Source organism: Apiospora phragmitis (genome assembly GCF_038363925.1).
Source record: "Apiospora phragmitis strain CBS 135458 chromosome Unknown utg000003l:1.0-2676785.0:1.0-2680665.0, whole genome shotgun sequence".
In the NCBI taxonomy this organism is placed as follows: Eukaryota; Fungi; Ascomycota; class Sordariomycetes; order Amphisphaeriales; family Apiosporaceae; genus Apiospora; species Apiospora phragmitis.
In genome coordinates, this window is record NW_027117401.1 from 2,439,726 (window position 1) to 2,462,185 (window position 22,460).

General features: G+C 49.7%; 8 protein-coding genes across 8 annotated transcripts; 3 read left to right on the forward strand and 5 right to left on the reverse strand.

Annotated features, from left to right (window-relative positions):
• Positions 1–89: 89 nt before the first annotated feature.
• On the forward strand, positions 90–2,212 carry PG994_003093 (uncharacterized protein; the record flags this gene model as incomplete). The annotated part of the gene is made up of 6 exons (XM_066854502.1): positions 90–443; positions 464–710; positions 785–919; positions 977–1,200; positions 1,283–1,437; positions 1,642–2,212. 6 exons carry the CDS (start codon positions 90–92, stop codon positions 2,210–2,212), a joined length of 1,686 nt encoding a protein of 561 aa, XP_066720357.1.
• An 817-nt stretch (positions 2,213–3,029) lies between these two features.
• On the forward strand, positions 3,030–4,596 carry PG994_003094 (L-tryptophan decarboxylase; the record flags this gene model as incomplete). The annotated part of the gene is made up of 4 exons (XM_066854503.1): positions 3,030–3,085; positions 3,190–3,558; positions 3,620–3,881; positions 3,931–4,596. 4 exons carry the CDS (start codon positions 3,030–3,032, stop codon positions 4,594–4,596), a joined length of 1,353 nt encoding a protein of 450 aa, XP_066720358.1.
• Positions 4,597–5,847: 1,251 nt separating this feature from the next.
• On the forward strand, positions 5,848–6,917 carry PG994_003095 (uncharacterized protein; the record flags this gene model as incomplete). Its single annotated transcript, XM_066854504.1, has 2 exons — positions 5,848–6,395; positions 6,581–6,917. 2 exons carry the CDS (start codon positions 5,848–5,850, stop codon positions 6,915–6,917), a joined length of 885 nt encoding a protein of 294 aa, XP_066720359.1.
• A 713-nt stretch (positions 6,918–7,630) lies between these two features.
• On the reverse strand, positions 7,631–10,120 carry PG994_003096 (uncharacterized protein; the record flags this gene model as incomplete). The annotated part of the gene is made up of 1 exon (XM_066854505.1): positions 7,631–10,120. One exon carries the CDS (start codon positions 10,118–10,120, stop codon positions 7,631–7,633), a length of 2,490 nt encoding a protein of 829 aa, XP_066720360.1.
• An 837-nt stretch (positions 10,121–10,957) lies between these two features.
• On the reverse strand, positions 10,958–12,551 carry PG994_003097 (glycoside hydrolase family 43 protein; the record flags this gene model as incomplete). The annotated part of the gene is given in 2 exon segments (XM_066854506.1): positions 10,958–12,349; positions 12,369–12,551. 2 exon segments carry the CDS (start codon positions 12,549–12,551, stop codon positions 10,958–10,960), a joined length of 1,575 nt encoding a protein of 524 aa, XP_066720361.1.
• Positions 12,552–13,335: 784 nt separating this feature from the next.
• Positions 13,336–13,566, reverse strand: PG994_003098 (uncharacterized protein; the record flags this gene model as incomplete). The annotated part of the gene is made up of 1 exon (XM_066854507.1): positions 13,336–13,566. The coding sequence occupies one exon, from the start codon at positions 13,564–13,566 to the stop codon at positions 13,336–13,338; it is 231 nt and encodes a 76-aa protein (XP_066720362.1).
• Positions 13,567–13,644: 78 nt separating this feature from the next.
• Positions 13,645–14,825, reverse strand: PG994_003099 (uncharacterized protein; the record flags this gene model as incomplete). Its single annotated transcript, XM_066854508.1, has 2 exons — positions 13,645–14,654; positions 14,819–14,825. 2 exons carry the CDS (start codon positions 14,823–14,825, stop codon positions 13,645–13,647), a joined length of 1,017 nt encoding a protein of 338 aa, XP_066720363.1.
• A 1,328-nt stretch (positions 14,826–16,153) lies between these two features.
• Positions 16,154–17,733, reverse strand: PG994_003100 (uncharacterized protein; the record flags this gene model as incomplete). Its single annotated transcript, XM_066854509.1, has 5 exons — positions 16,154–16,463; positions 16,511–16,776; positions 16,829–17,149; positions 17,206–17,267; positions 17,583–17,733. The coding sequence occupies 5 exons, from the start codon at positions 17,731–17,733 to the stop codon at positions 16,154–16,156; spliced, it is 1,110 nt and encodes a 369-aa protein (XP_066720364.1).
• Positions 17,734–22,460: the final 4,727 nt, after the last annotated feature.

Sequence of the window (22,460 nt, forward strand, 5' to 3'; positions counted from 1 at the left end):
GCTGCTTTTAATAAATACCATTCCCTTCCCCTCTCTTGCATTGCTTTTGCTAAGTCCGGCTACCATTGCATAGTTGTGAACCACCAACGATGGCTTCTGCCTCTTCTTTTGCGGCGGCCGCCTGGCCCTCGGCCACGCATATCGCGATCCTGTTCGTAGCCGGGGTGGGCTCGCACCACCTGATCCGGCCCTTCGAGATCGACAGCTACGTCCTGAGCCTCTGCAGCGCCTACCTCGCCGCGCTGGCGGCCGCGTTCCTGTTCTACTTCCAGTCCGTCGTCGGCCTGGACGCCCGGACCGCCGCCGCGCATACCTTCGCCCTGTCCAGCGCCTTCAACGCGGGCCTCGCCTCGAGCATTCTGATTTACCGCCTGTTATTCCACAGACTGCACCGCTTCCCGGGCCCCTTCGAGGCCAAGATATCGCGGTTCTACGCCGCCCGCGTCTCGGCGACGGCCTGCAGATGCACCTGGCCACGCAGAAGATGCATGACGAATATGGCGACTTCGTGCGGACGGGGCCCCGTCACCTCTCGATCCTGCGCCCGGCCGCGATCCCGGCCATCTACGGGCCCGCGACCAGGTGCGTGCGGAGTCCGTGGTATAGCGCGACCCCGGGCGGGCTGGACGACTTGTCGCTCCTGCAGACGCGGGAGCCGGAGCCGCACAGGCGGCGCAAAAAGCTCTGGGAGAGGGGATTGAGCTTTAAAGGTATGTTTAACTGTGCCAAAAACTTCTCCTTTTTTCCCTTTTCCATTGTCGTGAGTAGCGCTGATGTCTTCTAGCCCTGCAATCGTATGAGCCGCGCGTGAGGGCCAAAGCGGACCTGCTGCTTACCCGTCTTGCCGAAAATGCGGGCAAGCCCATAGATATGACGATGTACGGCATGTTCTACGGATTCGACGTCATGAGCGAAGTGGGTGAGTTAAAGAAAACAGTCCATTCCGGACCCTCCTGAGCAACTAGGACTAACCAAGGGGGCGGATATGATTTACCAGGATTCTCGAAAGACTTCAACATGTTGAACTCGCAAAAGGAGCACCCGGCCATCGTGGCGTTGCACAACAGTCTCTCCATCCTCGCCATCGTCGGCGGCTCCCTGCCCTGGCTCTTGGGGATGTTGACCCGGATCCCCGGAGCCAGCACCGGCTACCAAGAGTTCATCGAATGGTGTGGTGGTGAGCTGCAAGCCAGGAGAACGGTAAGTACTCACGGCGGCCACGCTTATTAGTGTCATCATGATCTACGAAACCAGCCCCTAGCTTACTCTCTTCGTGCTGTAGGCCTACAAGCAGGAAAAAGCGATGAGTGCGCGTGACAAGGATCCCAGCGATGTCGTCTCCTGGCTACTGAAGGCCGAAGAGGAAGGAGATGTCGGCGCCCCTCGATCGAATCTCTCCTGGCAGGAGGAGGCTCGGCTGTTCATCGTGGCTGGAAGGTACGTACCATATACCAATCACGATAAAATTTGCCCGGGTTTTGCACAGAGAAAATCTAACAACCAATTGTGGCAATAGTGATACAACCAGCACTGTCCTGTCAAATACGTAAGTTAATCGGCTCACGTTTTATGATATTTTCTCGCCTCTTGCTCGAGGCTACATTAAGTATGCAAATAATTGACGGTCAACACATTTCACAGCCTCTTCTTTCTCTCCAACAACACAGGATGCTATCGGAAGCTCCAAAGCCTGATCGACGAAGCCCTGAAGGCAAATGGAGGCGATGACGGGACAGAAGTAACGCACGAAAAGATCAAGGACGTCGCCTACCTCGACTGGCTCGTCCAGGAGACGCTGCGCCTGAAGCCCGCCGTGCCGAGCGGCGTGACCCGGCTCACGCCGCCCGAAGGCCTGCAGATCGACGAGGTCCGCATTCCCGGCGACACCATCGTGGTGGTGCCCATGCACAGCATCCAGCGGGACCCGCGGTACTGGGGCGGGGCCGAGGACGCGGTCCGCTACCGGCCCGAGCGGTGGGAGGGGCTGTCGACCGAGAAAGCGGCCTGGATGGCCTTTAATAGGGGCGCCTCGGTGTGTCCGGGCAAGAACCTCGCGTTCATGAAGCTGCGGCTCGTGCTGGCCAAGATCGCGGCGCGCTTCGAGGTGCCCGAATTCGCGCCTGGGTTCGATCCGGAGGCGTTTGATCGCGGGGCGGAGGATCGGTTCACGATGCATTTGGGTAAACTGATGCTGGTGTTTACTCCGAGGTAAAAGCGCGGAGCGGGGTTTTTATTTGCTTACTTGCACGCAACGGGCTTCACTCCCCAGTACCATTACTCACTCCCTGCGGTATGTGTATGCAATTAGTAAAGGCGCACAGCATCTAGTCAGTACGAGAGGGAGGATGTCCTTAGCAAGAGACCTGTCATAAAAAGGAAAACAAAGATAGATTGCCGGTTTCCCTTTCCAGATTGTTCTTAACGAAAGCTTAGTACCAGGCGTGGGAAGTATAAGTGTCGGTTTACGGGCTGTGGATGGTGCCGCAAGGGAGCTGTCATGTTCCCGCAATGAACCAACCCCTGCCAAGATGCGTCATGCAGCGCCAAGTGCGCGGTAAGGCGGCCTGTTAGTCTGTTGACGTGGCCCAGGGGGGGAGCTGTGCGCCCGCCAATGGTTCTGCAATGCAGTAAGCAATGGGGTGATGGGGGCATGAAACCGGTTTAGCAAAATGCTGGCGCCCATTCATCCAGTACCACAATTGTCCTTTGGATCTGCCTGGACTCTGCACCTGTGTGGTCTTTTCTGGGGGATATGCTGTATGCGATCATCCATTTCATGCAATGACCTCATGCTTGCAACACCTGCACGCTATGAGCTGGGCTGAAAGCTAGCGACCCCGCTACATCCGCGATCCTCCCTCCCCGCCACCCAGCGACGAACCGGCATCTATAAAATGGTGTCTTGGCAATCTGGGAACGGGCAACTACCATGAACCAGATCTACCTCCTCTCTTATCTTCACAAGTACTTTCTCCCATAGATAATACTACCTACATACTTCGCCAAGACCTCAGACATATCAGCCCAAAATGGTTCACCAGCACGGCGAAGAGCATGACATCCCTGACCACCACAAGGTCCACAGGTAAGTCCCACATCATCTTCCTCAGGGAGAAGCTGAGGATGGGGGATAATGAAAAATCCTCAGCCCACTCCATGCACCTTGCTAACGGACAACAATAACAACAGGCCTGGTGCCTGGATGCCCGCGGACCACCGCCTGCACCACGACTGGCTGGACAAGCAGATCAAGCACGTCGAGGGCCATGGCGACAAGAAGCCGAAGTTGATCCCGGTGCTGCAGGAGTTCAAGGACTTAATCGAGGGCGACCCGCGCATCTACATGTACTTCTCGCAGATGTGGGAGGAGGTGCCGCACAAGCACCCCTACGACAAGGACCCGACGGGCAAGAAGCAGATCCGCGACTACGAGCACATGCTCGACATGCTCAACCACGTCTTCACCAAGGCGCCCGAGTGGACCGACGCCGCCTTCGGTGTGGGCATGGTCGGGGTTCCCATGGTCGGCATCTTCGATTACGCCATGGCAACGCCTAGGTGAGTAAAATCTAATTCCCCTCTTAAGAACGGATGACTGATATCAGTGATGGAACAACAGTGGCCATGCGGCGTTCTTGGACCCAGAGGTGAACAAGATGCTGAAGAAAGTCCTCAACGAGTGGGGCAAGTATCTCCAGACACCCGATTCCGCAAAGGTCCTGAACGACAAGAAGGGTTGGTTCGGAAAGCATGCCCGGACGGACCTCATGCAAGTCGCCAACGGGCCATTGAAGACATCACACACGTTTGAGGAGATGTACATCTGCGATCCGTCGAAGGAGTACATGGGCTACAAGTCCTGGGACGGTAAGCTGACAAAAGTAGTCCATTGACCTGATTGTGAGCCCCTGAACTAATTGACTTGTATAGACTTTTTCACGAGGCAGTTGCGCGAGGGCGTGCGCCCGTGGCCTCGCCCGAAGACGACAATGTCGTGGCCAACGCGTGCGAGTCCAAGGTGTACAATGTGGCGCGCGGGGCGAAGCTGCGGGACCGGTTCTGGATCAAGGGCCAACCCTACTGGTCGGGGACATGCTGGCGCACGACCCGTTGTCTGAACAATTCGACCAATGCACTGTGTACCAGGCGTTCTTGTCGGCCCTATCCTACCACCGATGGCACTCGCCCGTGTCGGGCACCATCAAACGGTGCTTCGTGCAGGACGGGACCTACTTCAGCGAGCCGATCCTCGAGACGGACGGGCAGACGTACGAGATCGACAACCGCGGCATCTCGATGGCGCAGGGCTACCTGACGGCGCTCGCGACGCGTGCCGTTATCTTCATCGAGGCCGACAACCCGGCCATCGGGCTCATGGCGTTCATCGGCATCGGCATGGACGAGGTCAGCACGTGCGACATCACAGTCAAGGAGGAGCAGCATATCAAGAAGGGCGACCAGACGGGCATGTTCCACTTCGGCGGCTCGTCGCACTGCCTGCTGTTCCGCAAGGGCGTCAAGGTCGACGACTTCCCCGACGTGGGCCGCGAGGAGAACGTGCCGGTGCGCAGCAAGGTGGCTGTCGTAAAGAAGTGAGGAAAGTAAGTGGCAGGTGGGAATCGATACAAGACCTACTTGAGCCGTGGGATGAAAACAACAAAGTACCTAATTTTACGAACTCAGTTGAGTGACGCTTGACATACACGCAATACTGGTAGCACATGGGCTACCTAGAATTTCGCAGTATCATAATGTATAGCAGCCGGCCCCGTGCATGTGACTATCGGCGAAATGTGCTGGCAACGAATATCTTGGAATCGATCGACTGCGGCTACTACTTTTGTGTTTCGAACCTGCCACGGGCCTGACCATTTTGTCGTGTTGCCGAGCGCCAGCGGCCCGAACCTATCGATTTCCAGGCTAAGCGGGCCACCCTTCTGCGGTTCACCACCTTTGCATGACTTATGTATTAAGATGTAGTAGACCTCAACTCATCAGTAGTTGAACTGCCAGTATCTGAAATGGGCAAGTCTACCCGTAGAAGCACCCCACACTGCTGTCGTCGGGAAGCCGCAGTGCTTAAAATAGCTTGAGGGTCACATGAGCTTGGGATGTGATTGACCGATCGAAGTGTGTACTCGTGAGAACGGTCCATACTCCGTGCTGCCGAAGAAAAAGAAGCTGTTGTACGACGTTCATTAGCCCTTGAGAGCCGCACGACCGTGAGTTTGCGTTTGCTCATCCAATGCAATGTCACTGTCAACAATCCCAGCTCCCGCTGGCAGGCGGGGGTCATGTATTTGCGGGAGGCGCAGCAGCCATCAGTTCGCCTCGGCTAGCTTCTTCAGGGATCAACTCCCTGGGTCCTACTGAGATGTTTTGTTTTAGGGGGGAACAAAAGTGTGGGGGCACCCAATCCTTCGGGGCGATGCTTGCAGCTGTCTGCTAATTGCACTCGCTTCTTGCAGTAGGTAATCTCTTTCTGCCAAACTCCATTCGTTTATCTTCGATTGAAAACTCGGGGAAAGGAAGGATTGGATATCGTGAAAGACGCGACAACACCAGAGATATTGGCAACCGCTGGAGTGCGAATGCGCCGCCGAGCCGCTCTAGCCAACCCGACGACGACCCACTGCCCCGAGGAGTGCCGATTGAGACTTCCCAATTACTACCGCAGTTGCGGTCCCTCCAATGGCATCTAGACGCCCACCTCCTTGAACACGACTACAGCCGACAGCCGCGAATCGACGCTTTTTAAATATTCTCTCTTATTACGATACTAGGAGTCATTCTCTCCCAGTTGGCTGTCCCTCCGTTTTGGAAGCCACGCCGCCCGCTCTCGCCGCTATGTCGGCCGGGCGAGCAAACCACCACCTCGAGCCCCCTCCGCAGCCGACGACTTCCTCCGCCACGCATACTACCGCGCAGAAGCCGCCGCCGCCGCAAAACCCACCCCAACCACAGCCCGTAAAATTGCAGCTGCCCCCGCGCGATGCCCTCCCCGAACTACCGCAAGTAGGCAGCGACGCCGCCTGGGTGATCGTCAAGATAGTACTACGCTCCCTCTGCCTGATGCTCGGCCTACTCCTAGCCGGCTTCGCCCTGGCGGCCTTCGCCCGACCATCCAGCAGCGACGGCGACGGCGGCGCGGCGTACCGGGTGGCCGTCGTCAGCCTGCCGGTCGGCCTGCTGGCGGCGGTCTGGAACGGCGCCGAGTTCGTCACCATGTGCGCGCGGCGCAGCCGGCGCCGGGGCATCACGGCCAAGGCGCACGTCGGGCTCGAGCTGCTGCTCTGGATCCTGGGCGTGGCCGGCAGCGTCGCGCAGGCCCTGTGGAGCCAGGCCACCTATGGCGCGAGCGGCGCCGCCGCTATCTCGTTTCTGGCAGTTTTGGGGTACGTCATGTTTTTCTTCCCTTTCTTTTCTTTTCTTCCCTTTCTTTTCTTTTCTTCTTCTTCTTCTTTTTTTCCCTCGCACGAGAGTCGTGTAGTTTTTTCTTGGTTGAAAGAAATCCGCCTCAAAAGAGAGGAGGAGGAATATGAGACAGAAAGCACTAAGACCAACCCCGTCATAAAAACAGAACCCTCGAGTTCGTCCTCTTTGTACGGTCTTGCCTCGAGGTAGACCGGAGGAAAAAGGACTGGCGCATCCAGCAGCTCGTCATTGCCCTGCAGATGCAGCAGCAGCAGCAACATCAACAACAGGGGCAAGGACAAATACCGCAGCAGTACCATAACAACATATCATCATCAATGGCCGAGTCTGCCACATGGGGCCCGGCGGCCCCGTCAACGTCCGACTACGATCGCGAACTCAATACCAAGTATCAAGGCCCGATACCAGAGCCCCTCTATGACCCAAGGGACCTGCAGAAGGTCCTGATCGTCGACCCGCGACTGCGGGGGATAGTAGATTAATACAATACATATCGTGGTCAGCAATTGCTTTCTTAATCGATAACATAACTTCATTGCTATTCCAGGCGGCTTGTCCACCCTCTTTTGCTCTTGGTCCGGTAAAACATGATAGCTTTTAGTCTCGCTACTGTCCTCAATGTAGCCATTGCTCGACACCATCCAGGATAACATACAAAAGGGGTAAACAGGTAATGACCTCCAGTCATAAAACAAAACAATAAACGAGCATCCCTGCTGCAGTCCCTTGATATCCATAACTGACCCTGAGCGAGACGCCGTCTTCCATACCAGCTCTGCGTCAAACTGACAACAATAAACAAATACAAAACAGCTGCAAGTAGCCTGCCTGGCCCTCATTTCTTTCCGATACAACAGACGCAACCAAGAAAGTGTACCTCGAACACCACCACGACGAAACTATCGCACCCCAAACAACCCCCGAATCTCCTGCAAGCTCAACCGCCCAATGCCCCGCGCCCCCTTCTCGCTGAGCGCGGCCCCCACGAGCCGCCGCTTCCGCTCCTGCAGCTCAAGGATGCGGTCCTCGATCGTGCCCGCGACGAGGACGCGGTGCACCGTGACCTCGCGCCGCTGCCCGATCCGGTGCGCCCGGTCGACGGCCTGGTCCTCGACGAACGGGTTCCAGAACGGCTCCAGCACCACCACCTGGCTCGCCGCCGTCAGGTTCAGGCCCGCGTTGCCGGCCGTCAGGCTCACCAGGAGCACGCGCGTGCCGATGTTGGCGCTGTTGTCGCCTCGGAGCATCCTTCCTGGGTAGGGGCGGCGGCGGCGGGCTGCCGGGAGAACTGCTTGACCGCCTCGTCCCGCGCTTGCGGGCGCATCGACCCGTCATAGCGGGCATACGCAAACTTGCCGTCGTGCAGGGGCACCTCCAACAAGTCCAGGAACGACGTCCATAGACTAAAGACCAGAATCTTCTCGTCGGGCTTCTCGTCGCGCAGGCGCCGCAGCAGCTCCATGGTGGCGTCGATCTTGGCGCTCGAGACCCAGTCCCGACGCAGCCGCGCCAGGTACGCGGCCTTGGCCGTCGCGTTGCGCTGGCTCTCGCGCTTGAGGTCGGCGAGCGTGACCACCTTGTTCTTCTCCTTGTAGTCGCCGTCGTTCTTCTTGGTCCGCTTCGCCGAGCGCGGCTGTGAGGAGGACGGTGATGTTGGTGAGGGCGAGCCATCCGGCTTGATAGGCCGCTTCGGGGTGCGCGACCGTGCTGCGGCTTCATTCTTCCCAGCAGCGGGGGTGGGGTCGAGCTTGCCCCTGGCCTTCATGGTAGCTCGTCCCCGGGCTAGGAAGGAATCTGCCTTGTCCATGAAGTCCTCGAGTTCTTTCAGGGGATATGGTTTCGCTTCGGGTTTCGCATCTTCCTGTTTAATATTATCCTGAAGTCCCCGTGCAGGCCCAACAGTCAGAGCCGACAAAGAAGATGTCGCCTCTTCGGTTTTAACGATCGGCAGCTTCGTCTCCTGAGTCCTTTCCGGTTTGACTTCTTGCTTCACGTGGCTGCTACCCGCTATCTTCTCTCTCTTCACTTTTCGACCAGGCGTAGCACCCTCGTCTTCGGTTCCTGAATCGCAAGTCGCTGAATCGTCTTCGTTTCCACCCCGCCCGATCATAGCGGCGCCTCCACCATGGGCTCGCACGAAGTAGGTATAGCACATGACCCTATCAGGCAAAATCTCCGACGTGCAGCCATCGTGGGGGCACATGGTATCTGATCCCGGCCCACCTACATCACGCCCTTCGAGGACGCTAACCTGCATTATAGCCGTGAAACATTGACAGCACACGTGATGGCCGCAAGGTGCGACGATCATGGGGTCTATAGTCAAGTCGTCGCAGATGGGACACTGAAACGACGGCTGGGCGCGTACACGGTCCACGACGTCAGGGCTCAGATCAAGAGCGAGTTCGATCATGCCATCAGAGTCGAGCCCGGCGCCGTCGGGGATTCCGAAGTTCTTGATGAGGTGCGGGTGGCTGCAGACCTGGCGCAGACGGAGGATAAGCACCAGGATGAACATATAGTTCTTCTTCTTCGACCGAGAGTTGCTAAACTTCTCAAACTTATCGCGATGCTCCGCTTCGAGATCGTTGTAGAACTTTGCTTGATCCTCGTTGAATTTGGCCTTGACCTCGACAATAGTTTTGGCAGGCAGGTTCAAGATACGCTGGCCATCCAGCATGCTGTGTTTCGACCGCCGTAGCGTAAAGCTCCAGATCAAGGCCCGAAGTCGTTTCATTGCTTCGCTATGCTCATCGTCATCCCACTTTTTGAGGGGCCTATCGATATCCACACTGAACTCCTCCCACCAACGATACGGCTCGATGCGAAGAAAGCGGATCAGAGAATATATCTCCGAAGTGTTGTTCATGAAAGGGGTGCCGGTCATGCAAATCCTGTACGTGCCCTTGATCTTACAAACGGCTTCTGACGCAGTGGATATGCGGTTCTTGATGTTATGGGCCTCATCGAGAATGATTCGGTGGAACATGGCATCAGGAGCCAATAATCCATGGACGCGCTTTCGGCGAAATTCCTGGCCAACGGTTCCATAGGTGGTAAGCACGACATCGTACTTCATGAGCTTGGCGGCAGTCATGCCCTTCTTGTTCTGGCTATGGTAAATGAAGGTTTTAAGTCTGTAATGCCTTTCGACCTTGTGGCGGATCTCGGCCTCCCACTGCTTCAGCAGCGCGAGGGGCGCCACAATGAGGGTCGTCTTGCGCGAGTCGTCGTTGGATCGGTGGTTTACGATGAGGGCCAGCGCCTGAATGGTCTTGCCCAGCCCCATGGTATCGGCGAGGAGGCCGCCCTTCATTACGCCCTTTTCCTGTTTGACCAGCCACGTGAGCCCGACCCGCTGGTGCTCCATCAACTGGCAGCTCATCTGCATCGGCGTGTCGAGTCGCTTCTCGCGCGCGATCTCATGTTCGGGCACGGAGAGGAAGTTCTGGAGGTTTGCGCGCACGTTCGCCTGCGACGACGCGGGATCGCGAAGCATCATGTCTTCGGGATCTTGTCCCTGCGAAGCCACGTACCTTTGCCAGGCCACATCATCGTCGCGCGATAAGAAGTCCGAGAGGTTTGCGATGGAAGCGGCAATGTGGGAGTCGGTCGAGGAGGGTGTTGGTCTGAAGCGGGGTGGTCTCGCTGCGCCGATGTTCTCGTTATCGCCAAGAGGCGCCATGGTGGCAGGATGTGGTTGCGATTGAGGTGTTGGGGTAAGGGACATCCTTGAAGTCGAAGATTCGGGCTTTGGTTGACTGCCATTCCTAGGCTCATACTGTGAGTCGCAGGAAACTTCCAAGTCAGTTATTGTTTCTTTACTGCCCGCCAAAATGAATGCACCAGGCTCAGTGGAAAGCTTCTCGTACCTTCGGCATCTGGTTCATAGATGCAGGCGTTGCATTTATAAAGACCGTCTCATATCTTTGTCGCGGGGTTCGGGTCGTGCCTGCTATCGAGGACTGCGAAGAGGGGGCGTCGGGGGGATCCATGTTTGGTGATGCGCAGTTTTCCGAGTGATGAAGCTCGGCGAAATGACCTGTCGCATCGTCGCAAGGCAACCAACCAACCGTTCAAGAAATCGAGTGTCGTTTGCTCGTAAGGTTTTAGCTCCCAAGTAAGAAAGTAGATAACAAACGGCAATGATAAATCGTAAATCTCCCTAGGTGCCCTGTTTCGCTGCGAGCAGTGTCGATTTCCTGTCTTTCCTGTGAATTCTGAAAGGATGGTGCAAGTGGAAGGAAATGTACGAATTATGTCATTTGGTGGAGGCAGCAATTGACCAGACACGAAACGCGCCGTGCGACGAGGATTTCTTTTGAGGACCTGGCTGGTCATGGTGGCAGAAGATGCTTTACTTTACACGCCTAGAGCTTTAGAGCTTGCATGAGCTTTGGTGGGTTATGTGCTTACCTGACAGCCGAAAACCAGCACAACCATTGCAATCACGCATCCCGGTTTTAAAGCGCGATATGATGCTATTCAATTGATACCCATTATCTATATTATCCAACTCTGCTCATGTAGGCTTGTCAACGGATACGTCTCCAAACACACCCGCCGCCGCGTGAACCGCAACGCCATTGGCGCCCGATGTGTAGGTCGAATCCGTCGCCGTGATCAATGCATCATTCGTATCGCCCAGGTAGACTTTGATGCCGCTCCCTATCGCTGTGACGCTCATAGTGTAGTCCGTGGCGGCTTGAAGCCGAGCAACTGAAGCCTGGCCGAGGGTCGTCATCGTGCCGTTGCTGTCGTACTTACCCAGCACCACGTAGCCCGCCGCCGAGATGCCCGCGTAGTAGCCGTTGAACACGGCCGGCCCAGCCGGTGCCGCCGCCGTCCCGTTGAAGGAAGAGCCTGATGAACCACTACCTCCCCCCAGATTCGTGGCGCGAAACACAAGCCCCACGTCGCTGCGCTCGCTCGTCCCGTTCGACACAGCGACCGAGGCGTTCATCACGAGGTCGGTGAAGTTGGTGTCCAGCATCGCGAGGCCGTCGTCCTTGCAGCCGCCCACAAGGTGCTGCCCCGCCACGGTCCAGTTGTCGATCCTGTCGCCGTACATCTTCCAGCCGATGGCGTTGCCGTCGGCGAAGTTGTCGTGGACCAGCATCTTGACGGGCGCGATGGTGCCGTCATCGTTGAAATACATGCGATCATACGCGAGGACGCGGTGGTTGCCGTCTGTTTCGCTGAGAGGCCGACGGTGATAGACGATGTAGTAGATTTCTGTGTCTGGCACTTGGATGACGCCGTGGTGGCCGCTGCCCGTCGCGACGGCGTCGTCTTGCTGCAGGATCTTGGCCTTGCGCTCGAACGGGCCCAAAGGGGAGTCGGCCATGGCGTACGACACACTATAGTCGGGCCCACCCCAGCCGCCCTCGGACCACATGAAGTAGTAGGTGCCGTTGCGCTTCATCATCTGGGAACCCTCCGTGTAGTTCTCGGGCGTGATCTCTTTGTACCGAGTGGCGGTGCCATTGCCGCTGTTGTTGTCGTCGAGATCCCCGATCGAGATCATGTCCTCGTTGATCTTCGCCACATTGGCGTGGCTATGGCCGCCGTAGTAGATGTAGGCCTGGCCGTCGTCGTCGATGAAGACATCCTGGTCGATAGGCTGTGCGCCGTTGTAGTAGTGCCCGATAAGGGGCGCGCCGATGGCGTCGACGTAGGGCCCCTCGGGCCGGTCGGCCACCGCGACGCCGATGCCGCCTACCTTGGTGCCGTCGGCGTCCTCATTCTCCTGGATGTCGTTGGCGCCGAAGTAGAGGTAGTACTTGCCGTTGCGGGCGATGGGGGCGGGTGCCCACACGGCTTCCGTCGCCCACTTGACGTCCTGGATGGTCAGGATGTTGGGGTGCTTCGTCCAGTGGACCAGGTCCGGGCTGGAGAAGGCGTCCAGGTAGGTCTGCTCCGCGTAGGCGTACGACGCGGTCGGGAAGACCCAGTATTGGCCCCTCGTAGTACTCGGTGTCCGGGTCGGCGTACCAGCCGGACACGAAGGGATTCCCGGCGGGCGCGGTCGGGTAGTCAGGCACAGACCCGGTCTGTTGCTGACGGGATAACCCGGCCGTGTGGCTAAGCGCCGCCAGAACTATTTGCGGGAGCATCCTTTAAGGTGTGGGGTATCAATCCGGAGTATCCAGCTAAGTTGCGGGGTCATTTGGCGGAGCCAGTGGGTGAGATCAGTTCTTGGGCGCTCTTTCACGAGGAAGAATATAGAAAGGTCTAGGAGTCAAGGAGTAGAGGGGATTGACAGATGCAACTTTATCAGCTGTTCGGGAACAATAAATGCGTAGGCTGGCACGGGTTCATGACGACCACGCGACGTCGTCTCGATGTGAACCAGCTGATCCACCCCAACCTTCAAAGACCCATTTTACCCCGGAAACTGATGGTGTCATGAGCCAATCGTGTCCTAAACGTGTCCCGCCAATTATTACGTCGCGGCGAACCCAGCCAACCAGCCAGGGAAGGGAAAGAAGCGATTCCATCATTCTCGTATAACATTACAGTTCGCCGAAGCTGGAGCGCCACTTCTGCAGCTGTAAAACCGGGACCAAGTAGGTCGGGATCAACAGCAGGCCATTTCCAAACACGAACTCGACTCGGCCCGTCTCGATTTTGGGTTCATCTAAACACCGAAGAACAATCTATGCTAACAAACCTCACTAAACCCTAATCCAACCGTATCATTAGAATAAGTAGTTGAGGCCACTATTTCATTGCATTATCGGCTATCTAGCAAGTATAGAAGGCTGGTAGCTATTTCAATAAATCACACCAGCCGTCACCAACCACCACTTATCCAATCACTTCTTGGTTGCCCCGTTGCTAGCCCCTTTTATGCCACTACGGTCAGGCTGTCTGCTCTAATCATGCGTCTCTGTTTGTTCATGGCGGCAGAGTCGTCTTTGAAACCACTTGCTCGGCTAATATGTCGGAGGAAGGGGTTCCAACTTCCTGGGCGTTCTTGATCCCTCGGTGCTTCCGGTCCACAACTTGACAGGGGTTTGCAGAGGACTTTGCCGTTGGCTGCCAGTGTGCCAGTGTGCCAGTGCCTTTGAAGGGGTATTCGCCGTTGTAGTTGATGCCGCCGATCATGTCCCGCAATGAACAGCGCATGCTGAGGGACTCATCTTACTGGCATCAACGAATCTAGCAAACCAAACGAATTGCGACTAATAATACAAAGCTATAGGCTTAACTGATGACAACAAAAATCGGAATGCTCCCCAACGGCATAATCTGTAGTTGTTCCGAAACTCCTTTTCTTATTAATACCGCTGGTTTCGCGTATCTCGCTGCATCTCTCAAAGACGAGTTGATCGCAACTTTCGGGTCGGCAAATGTTGAATAACTCTTAACTTTTTTCGCATCGAATTCATCGTACGCGATTTTCAGTGCATGGCGGCACTGATACACCTCGGCAACCTCGTTCCACAACTTCAACACATCATGGCTGAGGTTAAGCCCCCAGGTGCTGCCCAATGTCAGCTTTGGTGGCGAGGTATTGCCCAATTCCCTGGTGTATCGGATATAAGCTCCGTGGCCATTGCCGCTGTTCCATATCTCCAAAAGCGAAATCCGGGGCATATTCTTTGCCGTTCCGGCAAGAATCTGGATCAGGACATCGTGGTCGTCATCCTCGCGCAGTTCGTCAGAAATCAAAACCAGAGTCCTGGGATTGTTCCAACGCATCTCTTCCAGCGGGAGTAGATCTGGAAGGTCTCTCCCTGAATCCAAATTCCTCGAGAAGGCCCGGAAGAAATACATTACATCTGTTATATAGGATAGCCGCAGGCTCGTGACGGTGGCCCGGCTTGACTCTGCCAGAATCCGTCCCAGGAACTCGCCCGGTACGGGCAAAGACTGGCTGCCGCGGCTGTAGCCGTGGCTCATCCGTTCCTCAAAGTTTTTGAAGATCACGACCTTTTTGAGCTTCTCGTGGGCGAACAGGTATTCAAACAGCTCTTGATGCTGGAGATCCTGACGCTCGCATCTTTCCTGGCTGATGCCGTGCCAGGGCTCGAACATGAATGATTTCAAGTTTGGCATGGCTCTCAGAATAACGTTGAGGGCCCCCACGGCGCGGAAGGCACGATAGAACTGCCGACGCATGATGAAGACGTCGAACTTTCCCACCCTGGGAATCTCTGGTGCATTCGCGATCATCTTCAACCCTGATCCTACCACCCTTTGTTTCGACCCGTCTGTTGTCGTATTGGGCAGATATTGCTGCGTATGACCCGCACTGCTGGCGTGTACCCTATCGACTCTTACCGTTAGCATCACTCTCTCGGGTCATGAGCCATATATCTTGGAAACTTGCAAGACACTGTGGGGTAGACAGGCGCGAGTCCGGAAAGTCACTTACTAATCATGCCGCGCGTCACTGAAGTCGATGACTTTTTTGTATTTCGGGCGAAAATGCCACAGTGTGTTTGTTATCCGAGTAGAGCTTCAATCTCTTGAAGCGATGCTGCAGATCACTGGGCGAATGAGCACTAATCCCCAGTACGCATCCCTGGCCTTGGATGGCAGGCCAGGTAGATATGATTCTGAACAGCTTGCCGATCGCGATGGTGAATACGGTGTCATTGGTCTTTTCTTCGGTTCTCGTCTCGGACTTGTCGCAACGGTGGCAATCATAATCCGGCAGTTCAAGGCGCAGGTATTTATGACGCACGAGATCCACTCGACGCGGATAAGGGCTGACAATGGTCTCCAGCTGGGCAATCTGATCTTGGTGCAATGCCAAGGACTGAAACGTAATACTCTCGAAGTATGCTCGCCACTCGCGGCAGACGGCTGCAAAGGGTGCGAGACATAGGTCTGCTTCGTTCTCGAAAAGGTTCCAGGATCCCAGATGGCGTGATCATGCGTCTTACCTCCGGGGCAGCTGTTCCCACGGTTTAGGCAAGTTCTGGTTGGATGGTGCTGAAATCGGAATCATCTCCATCGTGCTCTGGTGGTGGAAGTTGAATTTCTGTTTGTTCAAGCCGAGTTAGAACACGCGAGTCTGCCGTGGTGTCGCCAGCCTGTCGAATAGTTTTCTGACGAGTTTCAACTTGTGTATATTGGATGTCAAGAGATTGTTGAAACAACTTCGATGAGGAGTTGACGTTTTTGATCGATGATTATTCCATGAGGCTGGTGGAAGAATGTTTACGTAGTGAGCTGAACTAGGTCTGGTCTCGACGGGGGTAATTGAGAATTAGTGTACGTCTAGACTGGTGCTAAAGAAGGTGCGGACCGGTGGGATATCACTTAAGAAGAGTCGACGAGAACGAGGGGTCGTCACGTAAGTAGGAATCGACGAGAACAATAACGGTGGGGTTAACAATACTAAATTGTAACGAGTAAGCAGATGGGAAGGTACTACCCCACCGTCATCGCCGTTTCAACTCACTTATCTCGTCGGCGAGGTGAATTGTGAAGCTGATCGTATGGTCAGGTTCTGGAGCAGACGAAAGGGATGTAAATATATAGTTGACTATATAGAAACCACGCACGTTAGCATGTAAAGATGAAAGCAACGCAAATATTCTTGTTGTCATCGGATCTTATCATGACCAAGCCATTTCTGATAATTTGCCTCTGCTTTTGACCCCAAATGCGTGCAATCCAAGCTCCACAACCCGCGAAAGACGCCTTCTGCGCCGACTTGACTTAGGGTAACTATCGTCTTTCTGTCCCCGGCCATTCCGCACTAGCGCCTAGAGCCTTCCAAGACATGTAGCGGTATCCGGGCCGATGGGGCGCCTGCCGCTTCTGTCCGTTCGCTGGGGCCAGTACTGAATGATCTCTTCATGCCATCAGCTCTAGGTGCCTCCAAGTCATGATGCTCAATCTGGGAGCTGCTGCCGCGCAGGAACGAAAACTCGAATATGCCTTTCACGCTGCTCATCAACTCCGAGGCCTTTAGCGAGATGGCCAAGACTCGAAGCAATGGCAGATTTACGGCCACGAGGGCCATTCCACACTCCAGCATGGTATAGAAGAATGTCCCTGTGATGAGACTTGAAGAATTAAGCAAGAGATTAACATTAGCAATCGCCCGTTTGACGCTTCGTCCCAGGCAAAGGAGTCGATCTTACCATTATAGTCGGTATTGAAAAGATAATCTGGGCCTCCGATGACGAAATTTATATAGGACGCCATTCGGATAGTTGATGCGGCGAGGCCGCTATATTGCGAGTTAGTCATGGAATCGGAAGAGATTCTCAGGGGCTCTGTTACGCCAAAGTCAGTAGGAAAACCCCCATGATGGATAGTTTCCTCCGCAATGTGGTATGACGTTGCAGAATCTGAGATGGGTGTTACTTTCGTCAGCTTAAAGAGACAGAGACTGTGAGAGAGCTTTAGTTGGAAGGGTCTAACGTACGTGAGGTATTGGAAGGGCCAGGATCCATACATCAAGGAGAAAGTCAGAGGTAGCGAGGCCGTAGGCAATGGATAACGAAATTTTACAGTATTGGTTATAAGTACCATCGTAAAGTGCCGAAAAGTGCGTACCGCATTGAAAGCCCGGTAGAAATAGAAAAATGAAGAGCCATAGGACGACCACAATAACCGTTACCCATATGATGATGTTGAAAATGCCTCGTTTCTCCATGTTGCAGAATATCCGACGGTAGAAGAAGAGAGCGCTGAGTTTCACAGATCCAAGGGTGCAAGTGGTCAGGAAATCGAGGGCAATTTCGGACTGGGCAATTGGATTAGATTCTTGGGATTCAAGGAACAGCACGGCGTGGGACTCACTCCATGTTGTATTCCTATATTGGCAGCTATCTCCTCGGGTGCCATATCCGAACTGGAGTAACCTAATACCTTATTGTGTACCACTAAGCCAAAGCAAGAATTAGCTAAACTCTCTCTCTACCACGAAATAACAACAGGATGGGAGTAGAAAGAAACAAGTGGATTCATTCATTTCCTCTCCTCCCTTAGGTTCGAAACAAACTTAAAACGATAATAATATTTCCTAGAGATGAAACAATACCAACCGCTGTATTCCGAAACTTATTTATAAACACGCAGATCGATGCACCGAAATAAAATAGCAAAAGGAATTGTTTGTGACATTGTTAGCAATCACTGTTTGACAGCGCCTGGCGAGTGATTTTGTACAAACAGACGTACAAGAGCAAGAATAGCGGTCCAGTCATCAGCCATGAGGGGCACTTTGTGCCCCTTGCGCGCCCAAAGCCGAAGACCAACGGCGATGGTGGAGAGACCTCTCATCGAGCCGCAAAGAGCCAGAACGCCCTTTTTGGACGGATCAGACATTGTAAGCGTGAAGCTACGTGTTTCGCATTTGAATAGGCAGAAAAGTCTGAAGGGAAGTGTGCTCGTAAAACCTGACGTGGTGGGTCATCATGAGTGTTAGCTATATATTCATGTTCTTAGTGGCAAAGCGGCCGGAAACCCGTTTGGGGGTTGATTTCACCTATAGCACGCCTACGAATACAAATGATGACAGATTTTATAGCACGCGGGTCGTCAGCGTAGCGTTGGGGACCACGAATTAAGCCACTACCATTAATCTACCCGTTTGAAATACTACAAGGTGTTACGATCAGTATGCATATTGATTATGGTAAGCACAACCTTGGTAGGTGCTCAAGGACTAAACCACAAGGCTGGTAAATTGGACAACATACATCTATCCACCCCTTTCATTTAAAACATCTGCGAACTATAAACGAGGTACCGAAGAGGAGGATGCCTTGGGCGATGACACCCTAGGGGCGGTTATCGCCTGTAATATTTAAGATGAGATGTTATACACCTATTATATAAATTTATTTTAAAACCTATTATTTATTTTATAAACTCTTATTTATTATAATATATATTAGAATAGTAAGAACTAAGGTTTTCTATATTATTTTAAAAGGGGTGTTATGTACCTACGCGTACGAACCTTTTTTTTATTTTATAAAGAGGGTTATACGATACCCCTCGTAGCTTATATAAAAGATAAATATAAATAATAAAATATAACGATATAACCTCGATTAAACTCGAAATTAATACGTATATATAAAAGCTTATTTAATATTAATTAATAGTTACTCGTAGCGATTATAAATTAATAAGAGTAAAGAGACGGTTTTACGCCCCTACCGACGTAAAGGCGACCGTGCTAAGGAGCCCCGAGAGTTTCCGCCCGTTAAAGATTCGGAAGAAGAGCCGAACTAAATTAACCGTACGAGGAGGAACCCCTTTTCCCGAGTATATATTATAAGGAGGAGACTAGGTTCCGAATTATACGCGAAACTAGTTAAGCCAGCTAACGGTGCTACGGTCACCTCATGTAACGGCGACCCTTAAATTTAAATAACCCTTAATAATACCATATATAAATAAGTATATAAATTAGTTAGCTTTTAATTTATAATTAATTAAATAATATTATTTTTCTTTTTTTCTTTTCTTTTTTTTAATAGGCTGTAAATTAAACGTGTTAGTATTATAACGCGAGATTTAAAATGTTATAAATAGCTCGTTAATAAAATAAGCCGCCGAAAAGCATAATATCCCTAGAATAATTCTAAGGGCTCGGATTCACGGCCGCAAGACTATAAAATAACGGAATAAGTCCTTTTAAGCCTTAATAATAGCGGAAGAGTTTTAGATCGTGATTTAGTGCCTTGCGTAATATAATTTAGGCTGCTCACCGGCGTACATTATTTTCCGGATATTCGCCTAACGGATTTTTTAAGTTAACGAGATTAATATAATACTTAATAAGTATTAAATTAAAAGATTTATTACTCGTTATTTATTTATTAATACTGCTTTTTTTAAAAGGATAGATTTTTTAAGGTTTAACGTAACTTCAGTAGAAAAAATTATCGAGTTTTTTAAGCGGCTTAATAATCCTATTTTAAAATCGATCCTTTTAGAGTTTCGGTTTAATGTCGACGAGATCGGTAACTAGCTCGGCTATAGAACGAATATAATAATTATTAAACCTATTAAAATAAAAAGAATACTAGTTATAGACTCTTTTAATCGAAAATAGGCTTTTACGGTCGAATATAATAACGCTTTAAGCCGAGCTTTACCTCCTTTTATTATATTTAAAAATTAATAGGTCTAATAGTAATAGTTTTTAGAAAAGGAGGACTCGTTAACGGATATTATAGAGGATTAAGTTTTTACGGCATCCTTTAAAGGCTAGATTAATAAGGAGCTAGCTTTAATATAACTAAATAAAGTCTTTATCTTTTATATAAAACTTAAAAACGAAGACTAATAACGGCTTATTATTTTAAATAACTATATTAGCGACGTAAATAAGGGCTTTATTATAATATATTTAAAATATAAGATATAGCTTCTCTTCTTTTTAATATACTCGTTATATTTATTATAACCCTTAGATTTTAATTTTTTTAATATATTAAAAAATATTTATTATTGTTGAATAGGCTCTTGTACGTACGGTGGTTCCGGTTTTAATCGGGGTTCAATCGTTCTTATTCTATTATTCATATCTATTTTTAGTACGAGCTACGAGGGGCATCGTATACCCCTCTTGATGAAACAGGAAAGGGGTTCGTGCGCGTAGGTACGTGGCACCCTTTTTAGAGTAATATAGAAAACCTTAGTTCCTGCTGTTCTAATAATAAGATTTAAAAAAAGGATATTTATAACTTCGAGGAAACCGGCTTTTTTATAAATTAAATTTCGTTAGAAATAATTATAACCGCCTCTAATTAATACGAAAAGCCTAAGGTAATTTAATAAAAAAATTAAGAATAAGTTAAAATTATTTAAGGCGTTAAATCGTACGGTTACGCTATCCCTCCGTATATTATATTTACCGAGAAAACGTAACTCTTTTTTTAATACGAAAATAGCTTATTATTAAAAGATTAAGTAATCGTAATTAAGCACCCTAATCACTTAGCCGTCCTATTACGTAAGTAGCTACTTAAATTAATTACCGATAAGCGAAGCCCTTTAACCCCTTTTTCGTATATAAATCTATATCTAACCCGTTTATTAATAATTAGAGGATACTGCCAGAATCGTTATTTTTCGTACTTTTTAGCCATACTTATCCTAACCCCCGAATCCGCTATTTAGCGTGCTATTTTAACCGTATAAGCTGGCGAATCGGAACGTGCAGTCTTTAAGAAACTTAAGGTACCCCGAGCTACTTTACGGGATAGAATTAAGGGTAGACCGACTCGGACCGAGTCTAAAGAGTCCGCTAAAACCCTCTTTTTTACTTAAAAGGAATATTTTAAGACCTAAGTTATCCGATAGGCGTAATTAAGCTTTGCCCTTAAGTATAACGTGTTTCGGCTATTTATTACCCGGCTATTTAAAACGGACCAGCCCGCCTTACCTTTTAAAATTTATTAGGTAAAAAGATTTATTACCCGTTATTCTAAGCTTAAAACTATATTAATTACGACGATAAATTTCCGGCGCTTTTATTATATATTCGAAAAAAATATTTAACTTCTTTTTTTAATTTTAAATTAGAATTTTATTAAAAATATTCCTTTTTAATTTATTTATAATATAAATAAGATTAATAATATTATAAGCTTAAATAATAATTATTATATAATTAGCTTAGCCGAATTAATTAAGATTTTTATTTAAAATACCGCTTATTACGAATAAGCGATCGCCGTAAAGTTTATAAATATAGATAGTATTATTTTACCCTTTTTAATTATTTTTAAAAATATAAGCGTATAATAATAATAATTTTTAAACCGCGGTAATAACTTTTACGATTTATAAATAAATATTAAGAATTAATTATTCGCTTATTTATTTAAAAGATAAACTAATAACGAGCTAGCGATAATATAGTTACGAAATATTTACTTATTACGGACGAAACCGGAAAACCCGGAGCAATAACGGTTACTTATTTTAAACGGCTATAATAATTACGTATAAAACTGTTTTATAATTAAATATATAATTAATAAAATTTAATTATTATATTTCCCGGTATATATTTCTTACGTATTATAACTTTTAAATTTAAATCCGTTTTTTATACTAAAGCGGAAAATCCGGGATTATTTAATTCTCCGCTATTAATTAATATTTAATATAAATATAAATAAAGCTAACTTTATTTAAACGTGGTATAAAACCTAGGAATTAGCCTTTAAACTTAAAATAATAACTAACGGGTAATAAGTTATTAGAATCTACCCACGGGATATCTCTAAACCTTTAAATTCCCGGCTATATAAATACGAGCAGGGCCGTGACCAAGAAGTGGTCCCTTCACGCCTTAAATAACTTAACGATTAATAAACCTTTATTTAGGAAACGCCTACACCTACTACCTCCCGGTAAATACGTCATATCGAAGCCCTAGCCCGGAATAGGGATATCCAGCTTAATAATATTTATAAGAAGTTATTATTCCGTAAGTTAAGAAAAGGGCTCGACTTTTTAAACGCCTAATTAGCTGGATTAAAATAAGAGAGGAACCGTTTATAGGCCGAGTTAAATAAAGCACGTAAGCTTAAAACCCGTCGAGCTGTTAAAAACCTTAATCGGGCCTTTATTATAATATAAAATATAATAGTAGTTAAGGATGGAATAATAAGTTAATAATATAACCCCTAGGATAAATCGGGTAAAAATAAAGCGATCTAAGTTATTAGTTTAAATTCGGAAAGCGATTTTAATATTACTAGCTATATTAAAATTAAAATTCGATAAAGTTATAATTTTATAATTTTTTTTTAAATAGTTATTAATAAAATAAACTTAGGTTACGATATTATATAGTATTAAGTTTAAGTAACTACTTATGTAATAGGACGGTTAAGTGGTTAGGGTATTTATTAAAAATAGCTAAACTACGAACGAAAAAGGCGAGAACTAAATTTAATACTTTAATAAATATATTAAATCTCGTATAAAAAATATTTATCGCTTATTAGTTTTTAACGGTTATAAGACCTATTATTTAATAACTTTTAAACTTTATTATAAAAAAAACTCGATTATTATATTTT